A 9,319-nucleotide genomic window follows, 5' to 3' on the forward strand; every position below is an offset into this window, starting at 1 on the left:
GGTCTTCCTTATTCACTGTCCAGCTTTTGCATGCATATGAGGTTATTGAAAATACCACGGCTTGGGTCAGGTGTACCTTAGTCCTCAAGCTGACATCTTCGCTCTTCAACACTTTTAAAAAAGATCTTGTGCAGCAGATTTGCCTATTGCAATACATCATTTGATTTCTTGACTGCTGTTTCTGTGAGTGTTGATAGTTAACATGGAAAAATAAAATTGTCATAAAATCATGATTGATGGCAGATCAATTCATCACTGTCTGGGGGGATTACAAAAGTGAGAAAGGGACCATGTTTAGGACATGTACACTGCTGCATAATGTTGTTAGGTGCCATAGAATCAGTACTGACCCATAGTGACCCTATGTACAAAAGAATGAAACACTGCCCAGTCCTGGGCCAATCTCACAATCATTGCTACGCTTGAGCCCAGTGATGCTGCCACTTAGCCAATCCATCTCGCTGGGGGTCTTCCTCTTTTTCTCTGACCCTCCACCTTACCAAACATGATATCCTTCTCCAGTGACTGATCCCTCCTGACAATATGTCCAAAGTATGAGAGATGAACTCTTGTCATCCTGGCCTCAAAGGAGAACTCTAGCTGCACTTCTACCAACACAGATCTATTTGTTATTTTGGCAGCCCATGGCACTTTCAATATTCTCCTCCAACACCATAACTCAAATGTATCAATTCTTCTACGGCCATCTTTATTTACTGTCCAATTTTCTCATGCATATGAGGTTGTTGAAAATAATACCATGGCTTGAGCCAGGTGCACCTTAGTCCTCAAACTGACATCTTTGCTCTTCAACACTTTGAAAACTTCTTGTGCAGAAGATTTACCTAATGCAATATATCATTTGATTTCTTGACTGCTGCTTCCATGAGTGTTGATGGTTGATCTGAGAAAAATAAAGTCTTTGACAACTTCAATCTTTTCTCCATTTATATGGATGTTGTTTACTGGTCCAGTAGTAAGGATTTTTATTTTCTTTACATTGAGATGAAATCCACACTGAAGGCTGTGGTCTTTGATCTTCATCAGTAAGTATTTTAAGGCCTCTTCACTTTCAGCAAGCAAGGCTGTATTATTTGCATATTGCAGGTTGTTAATGAGTCTTCCTCCAATCCTAATGTCACGTTTAGCTTCTTATAACCCAGCTTCTCGGGTTATTTGCTCGGCATACAGGTTGAATAAGTACAGTGAAAGAATACAACCCTGTTGCACACCTTTCCTAATTTTAAACCATTCGGTGTCCCTTGTTCTGTTCGAACAACTGCCCATTGGTCCAGGTTCAGGCTCCTCATGAGCACAATTAGGTGTTTCAGAATACTCCTACTTTGCAATGTTGTCCATAGCTTGTCATGATCCACACAATCGAAAGCCTTTGTGTAGTCAATAAAGCACAAGTAAACATATTTCTGGTATTCTCTGCTTTCAGCCAAGATCTATCTTACATCAGCAATAATAGTCCTCTTCTGAATCCGGCTTGAACTTCTGGAAGTTCTCTGTCAATGTATGTTTGCAGCCATTTCTGTATTACCATTAGTAAAACGTTACTCACATGGAATATCAATGATATTGTCCTATTATTTCTGAGTTCTGTTGGGTCACCTCTCTTTGGAATGGGTACAAACATGGCTCTCTTCCATTCCATTGGCCAGGTAGTTGTCTTCCAAATTTCCTGGCATAGATGATTGAGTGTCTCCAGTGCCACATCAGTTTGTTGAAAGATTTCAATTTGTTTTCCATTAATTCCTGGTGCCTTGTTCTTTGGCAATGCCTGCAATGCACCTTGGACTTCAGATGATCTCTGAATCTGGTCTTCAGATGATCTCTAAATCCAGGTGGGATAAATTCAATGTCATATTTAGGCTCTTGTGGACTTGTTTTCATTTTCTTCAGTGTCACTTGAAATTGTTGTTGTTGTTGTTGTTAAGTGACGTCGAGTCAGTTCCGACCCATAGAGACCCTGTACAGGGTTTCCGAGGGTGTAAATCTTTACGGGAGTAGAAAGCCTCATCTTTCTCCCGTGGAGTGGCTGGTAGTTTCGAACCACTGACCTTAAGGTTCGCAGCCAGATTCGTAACCACTATGCTACCAGAGCTCCTGAATTTACACGTGAGTAATTGATGATCTGGTCCACAATCTGCCCCTGGCCTTGTTTTGGCTGATGATATAGAGCTTTTCCACTATTTCTTTCTACAGATGTAATCAATTTGATTTCTGTGTATTATATCTGGTGAAGTCCATGTGTATAGTCATCTTTTATGTTGTTTAAAAAAGGTATTTGAAATGGACAAATGTGTGCAGATTAGAAAAAGTTTAAAGGATTGGTCTGGGACACTCCACCATCACCACCTTGGACAGCATATAACTCATGACCCTGGGGCCCTGGTACCACAGTTCCCATTAAGGGCATACTCAGGCAAGCACCTAGAGCAAAACTGCCCCTCCCTGGACCAGCCAGCAGAGTTATAGTCTACTTTTAAACACACTCTACCCAAGGGTAACATTTTTACATTGCAGAATTATGGTAGAATGAACTCAATAGAGATTGAATTTATGTCAAAATTCATGGAAGCTTCCACTGTAAACTGTAAACTTCTGCAAACCAAATGCTTAGAATTTAAGCTCAAATACACTAAGATTTATTTTTTATTCTATATGAAAGTCTAAAATCAGAGGTATGGGTAAACTCTGAAAGCGGAGCCTTATTTGTGAAGTCTTGATCTGACTCTAGAATCCATATAAAATTTTAAAGCTGCCTTTTCAAACAACAGTTTCTTTAACCGTGATGCTGCCCTAACCATAAAACTCTTTTTCTTGAGGTCTGGCAGGTGCAGAATATCAAAATCTATTCCCAGAGAACCTTTTTCATTATGTTCAAACAGATACAAGATGTAAGAGCTTTACCTACAGGGTCTTGATGCACAGCATTATTGATCAATCTTTAGAGTGTACCACCAGAAACGGATAGGATGGAGACAGCACTGTTTATAGCAGGGTGTGAGAAGAGCCTTTCCTGCCGTGTCCTATGACCTTTCCATAATAAACTATAGAGCTGGCACCTTTAGTCAATCATGTATTCACATTCTACCTGACCCTGCTTTTAGATCTCTCTCTTTTGATTTCTCTGATTGTCTTTCAACAAAATCTTGTAAATTTTAGTGCTTGTTCTAACTGCAAGAAAAACAACAACCAAAAAAAAAAAAAAAATGCCACTTTTATTTCCTGCTTCCTTCTGTTTGATTTTCAGTCTGTGAGTTTGGATGTATTTCTAGTTCAGACTATCTCTGGACTTCCAATAAGTCTCTTAATTTTACTTTTGCCGAATGTGAGTTTTCATTCTAGGCCAATTCACAGAACGGGAGTGACAATGCTTATCACAAATATAATTCATGGTGATTGTAACTGAGATATTGGATGGGAAAACCTCCAAGTGTTCTGTTGTTTCAGGATTCAGCAAAAGATATGTAACTATCGTTTATTAAGCTCCAACTCCATTATGTTGTTATGTGCCATTGAATTGGTTCTGACTCATAGCGACCCTGTGTAGGGTTTCCAAGGAGCGTCTGGTGAGCCTGAACCACCGACCTTGCTACTCAAACCAACCTTGCATCCAGCACATTAATCCACAGCATCATACCAGAACTCCATCATTTATAATATTAATTAAATATAATTCATATTTATTGAACACCTACTATGAATGCTGCTGGAGTTCTGCTGTGATATTGTAGGATAAGCACTCAACTGCAAGGCCAGTTTGAACTGAAAGGTTGGCAATTCATACCAACACTCCTTGGAAATCCCATGCAGGGTAGCTATGGGTCAGAACTGACTAAATGCCACTTTACAGCAACAACTTGAATGCTTCTATAAAAGCATTATAAATATCTAGTCATCTAGTCCTCAGATGTGGAGTTCTGGTGTGGAGTTATAGAATAGGCACTAGACTGCAAGGTTGGTGTTCAAACCCACCAACAGCTCCTCGGAAACACTATGCAGGGTTACTATCAGTTGGAACTGACTTGACAGCACTTAAAAACAGCAACAACCCTCAGACTAACTACTGTACAGACAGAAAATGAGAGAAGTTAATTACGTGGTGGAATCGGGTCATGACACCGGTAAGTGTGACCCCAGAGGTCATAATCTGTAAAGAATGAAAGGCAGGGATGGAGAGAACATTACTCCTGAAAAAGTAGCGTTCTAAATAATGGATAGGGGACTTTCCCCTACAAATTATTTATTTCTAAATGAAGAGGGAATGAATAGGGATACTGAGTATTTACAAAGCAGAAACCATATGTCAAGCTTTCCATTAATTCTAAGGAATTCATGAAAATTAAGTATAATTCTCACCCTGAAGGAGCACAAAGTCTAGACATTGGCTGTGTGCTGTGGAGTCAGTTCCAACTCATAGTGACCCTGTACATGGTTTCCGAGGCTGTAAATCTCTACAGGAGCAGAAAGCCTCATCTTTCTCCCATGGAACAGCTGGTAGTTCCAAACTGCTGACCTTGTGGTTCGTAGCCCAATTCATAACCATTATGCTACCAGAGCTCCTTAGTCTAGACATAGAAACATCTAAACAGAGTGTGATAAGTTTTGTTGAGTTCCCTGAAGCCACAAGTGAGGCCTGCAAGTAGACTTGGTGGGGTCAGGGCCAACCTTCTGATCAAGATAACACTGGATATGAGTCATACAAAGCAAGAAGGATTTAGTTAGACCCTGGAGGTTGGCAAGACATATTTAAAGGAGAGACAACAGTAAGTCCATAATTAGGATGGCAAATAGAACATACAGGGGACAATTAGACCAGAATTGTTAGGATATACTCCCTTGTGTCCAGAAATTCATTCCAACTTTTCACCATTAAGTCGCCTGGCATTTTACATTAGAAAGGAAGCCCTAGAGAACTTGTCTGCTTTGGTCACTATTATATCACCAGGTCCTGGAACCATATAGGTGTACAATAAATATTTGTTAAATGCATACGTGCAGGAATGCATGAATATTGTTGTTAAGTGTTGAGTTGGCTCTGACTCATAGCAACCCTGTGTAGGGTTTTCCAGGAGCAGATATTGAGCACTGCCAACCTTGTGGTTCAAATTGACCCTTTGGTCCAGTGCATTATCCTGTAGCGTGAATTATTGTTGTTAAGTGCCATCAAATCAGTTCTGACTCATAGAGACTTTGTGTAGGGTTTCTAGGAGCCACTGATGAGCTTGAACCTTGTGGTTAGCAGTCCAAGGCTTATCATACAAAGCCAACTATGTCTCCATGCATGAATGTTGTTGTTAAGTGCCTTTGAATCAGTTCTGACTCATAGAATCCCTGTATAGGCTTTCCAAGCGGTGGCTAGTGAATTTGAACTGCCAACCTTGCAGTTCAAACTGACCTTGTGATCCAGTGCATTATTCCACAGTGCCACATCAGGACTCCGTGCATGAATACTATACACTAGATTAATACATGTTAGATAGGTTAATTAATAAACAAAGAAACAGAAAAACTAATTAATGAATAAATGAACACCACTGCAAATGAAGCTGGGACACGGGTCTAGATTCCATGTATATGCATTAAATATAAATCCACTCAGTTATTAATCAATTTAACTTGTTTAGATCATGAATTGCTTTGGGTGTCAAGCACCTGCATTTAAACTTTGTGTTCACTGTAAATTGAAGCTTTGAAATGACCCAAGGAGTGTGATATGGTTAGGCGCATATGAGAAAGATCACTCTGGTAGCAGTTGGGAAAAGAGTTTAGAGGAGAAGAGTTGGATGATAGGAAAGACATCATGAGCCTCACAAGGAGAGTCAATTACAAGTTACAGGAAAATGAAAAGAGGAGTGTTCACAGCACGTGTTTACTGCCACTTTTGAAAAATGTACTCGGTTATGATGTATCAGGTTAAGGGCATGTCTGTTAACCAAATCAAAACAGAAGATTACTAATTTTGTAAAGACTGATGAGGGCATACTATTCTCTAGTGAACACTGACTGACCAAAACTTCAGAGGATTTATGTTTTGACTCTGTTGCATCTCTAACTTGTGTCATGGTCGTTAGCAAGTCATTAGAGTTCTGAGAATCTGGGATTCTCTTTCAGTAAAAACAAAAAGAGGCTGAATCAGTGGTTTAGTCCTACTCTCCAGGATCATTGATTCTATGACCTTATGAGCCCATGATGATCTTTTAAAACTTATGGAATAGTGAACTATACTATTATATATGAACTATACTATTCTACTCTGGTAGTACTGTTGTTGTTGTTGTTATGTGCCGTGGAGTTGGTTCCGACCCATAGCGACCCTGTACAGGGTTTCCAAGGCTGTACATCTTTACGGGAGCAGAAAGCCTCCTCTTTCTCCCGCGGAACAATTGGTAGTTTCCAACTGCTGACTGTGAGGTTCACAGCCCGATTCGTAACCACTACACTACCAGAGCTCATAGTGGTTACAAATTGGGCTAAGGTCAGTTGTTTGAAACTACCAGCTGTTCTGCCCAGCTGTTCTGCGTGTGAAAGATGAGGTTTTTTTATTCCTATAAAGATTTACGGTCTTGGAAACCTTGTACACAGTTGCTATGAGTTGGATCCGACTCCAAGGCACATCACGATACTATTCTACTATACTTACATTACTTACAGAGTGTTGTTGTTGTTGTTATGTGCCATCGAGTCGGGTCCGACCCATAGCGACCCTGTATAGGGTTTCCAAGGCTGTAAATCTTTACGGGAGCAGAAAGCCTCATCTTTCTCCCGTGGAGCAGCTGGTAGTTTCGAACCGCTGACCTTAAGGTTCACAGCCCGATTCGTAACCACTACGCTACCAGAGCACCTTATAGAGTAATCATGAAAAAAGAGAAGAAAACAGCTGTCTTTAAGTTGACTCTAACTCCTGGTGATTCCATGTGTGTCTGAGTAGAAATATGTACCATAGGATTTTCAGTGTCTAATTTTTTGTAAGTAATTTGCCAGGTTTTTATTCTGGTAGTCTCTGGGTAGACTCAAACCTGTAATCTTTTAGTTAGAGTATTAACTGTTTGAACCACCCAGACTCATAGTTAATGGAAAAAATTACTACGGATACCTTGAAGCTCAAACATTCATTTTATAGATGAGGAAAACAAATTTAGCAATCATAACTGAATTTACCTAGATTAGTGACCGAAAAGAAGAGAGTCCTACACTCTGTCTTGATTCTGTCTCTATGACACCAAAAATGTAAGGTTAATTGAAAAATGTACGATTAATGCTCTTTGGTGACTTCAGTATAAGAATGAATTTCTGAATTCAGTAGTAGCTTATTCTAAAAGATTTTAATAATTTATGGTCACTATGTGACATGGTGACATGGTAGTATGAACACTGGACTGAAAGGTCATTTGAATCGCAATGTCTGAGGTTCAAACTCAACAGCTGCTCCTCAGACACCCTATGTGGAGTAGCTATGAGTCAGAACCAACTTGACCACACTTAAGAACAACAACAGTATTAAATAACCTTTTCAAAGTGGCAAATATAAAAGTTAATAGAATCTTCATCTGATTCTTACATTTATCGAAACTATTCCTGCTGGGTACTATGTCCCTCCTGTGCAATCACCAGCCATCTGTTAGTGAAGGTTTATTGTTGGTGGTGTTAAATGCTAATCAGGTTTCAGTAGACTTTCTAGATTAAGATGAAGAAGAAAGAAAGACCTGGGGATCTACTTCTGAAGATCAGCCAGTGAAGACCCACTGGATCCCAATATCCGGATCTGTGATCATCAGGATGTCGCAGACCAGGCAGGGTTTGGTTCCTTTTTGAGGTCACCATGGTTTGGGGGCAACTCAAAATCAACTAACCACCACAACAACTGGCTACTAAGTATTAAGGGATGAAGATGAATAAAACCTAGACTAGATCATCTCTAACCAGTTCTAAAATATGATGATGTCATGTTCTATTTTCACATATGATTACGTGCCCTAACAAAGCTCTGAAAAGCAAATTTCTTTGTAGTAGTCAATTTATAAAAATGCAGTTCACTGTTCTTGCTTTTATGGAAGGGATTCATAAAGAGCGTATCTAACCTCCACAAAATGTTTAATGCTTACTTGTTGGATGTTCCATGTAGGTTTGTCAGAACAGTGAAGTTGTTTCTTACACTTCTCAAGCTGGCCAGGACCTGTTAGGACAACATTTCAAATGGTTAGAAACAAAAGGTTCAGAGGCCACCCTTAGAAACCACCCGTGGGACAGAATGAGGGCAGGAGGTTGCCAACCGGATACAGACCTGGGCAAAAGGTGTCACAATCAGGTCATCGCCATGTCTGGTGAAAAGAGAGAATAGAGACATATGAAAATGCATTTGAATTATAACGTGACGAAGTATAATATTAAACTTAATCAATATTAACAACACAAGTGTTATAGTAACTCTTCCTATTTGGATATATTGTTGTTGTTGCAAAGTGCCGTCAAGTCAGTTCCAACTCATGGTGACCCTATCCAGGGTTTTTGAGGAATGGTTGGTGGGTTTGAACTGCTGATCTTGTAGTTTGCAGTCCAGTGCTTACCCTATAGTGTCACACCAGGAGTATAAGGCAGTACTAAAAGTTAGGCATCAATGGGAATCCCAGGAGCTTAAAGTAAACAAAAATAAATGCTAGGTTCAAGGCTCCTGTATTTACAGTGACTGCAGTTCAAAGCCACCAGCTGCTCCTTGGGAGCCCTATACAGGGTGGCTAAGAGTCAAAACTGACTTGAAGGCATTTAACAACAACAATTAAGAGCATTTGCAAATAAGCATATATCCTTGGGGCATATTCCCATTCAATGTTTGACCCATAGCACTGAAATCCAAAGTGATTTGTGGAGTTCGGTTGCCAGAGCCAGGAAATTCAAAGGGAGGACCGCTCACAGGGGCACAGAGTTGGAAAAATGGTGTAACTGTGTGCATAAAGGTTAACATTGAGTTTCCTGGCTTCTGTTGATTTGAACCACAACCTTCATGCCATTTAAAAACAGAATTCTGTCTGGGAAGCCCATTACTTTTTGTATTTAATGTAAAAAAAATTTTTTTTTCTTAAAGTACCCAAGGAAAAGCTTTTAAAGGGATTGTATAGCTTGAACATATTGCATTAGGCAAATCTGCTGCACAAGACCTTTTTCAAGTATTGAAGAGCAAAGATGTCAGCTTGAGGACTAAGGTGTGCCTGACCCAAGCCATGGTAATTTCAATAACCTCATATGTATGTGAAAGCTAGACAGTAAATAAGGAAGACAGTAGAAAAATTGACACATTTGAGTTAGGTGT

The 9,319-nt window shown here is 39.8% G+C and overlaps 1 protein-coding gene across 2 annotated transcripts in view; it reads right to left on the minus strand.

Moving 5' to 3' along the window:
* The window catches only part of PDE4B (phosphodiesterase 4B, cAMP-specific), an 814,686-nt gene that overhangs the window by 221,888 nt on the left and 583,479 nt on the right, over nucleotides 1–9,319 (minus strand). For both annotated transcript variants that reach the window (XM_006862448.1, XM_006862449.1), the window contains 2 exons: nucleotides 8,297–8,333; nucleotides 8,118–8,188 (listed from right to left, as the gene is read on the minus strand). In XM_006862448.1, coding sequence (XP_006862510.1) covers nucleotides 8,118–8,188; nucleotides 8,297–8,333 — 108 coding nt within the window. The remainder of the gene's footprint in view (nucleotides 1–8,117; nucleotides 8,189–8,296; nucleotides 8,334–9,319) is intronic.

The sequence above is a fragment of the Chrysochloris asiatica genome, unplaced genomic scaffold, assembly GCF_000296735.1.
Source record: "Chrysochloris asiatica unplaced genomic scaffold, ChrAsi1.0 scaffold00048, whole genome shotgun sequence".
Taxonomy (NCBI): domain Eukaryota; kingdom Metazoa; phylum Chordata; class Mammalia; order Afrosoricida; family Chrysochloridae; genus Chrysochloris; species Chrysochloris asiatica.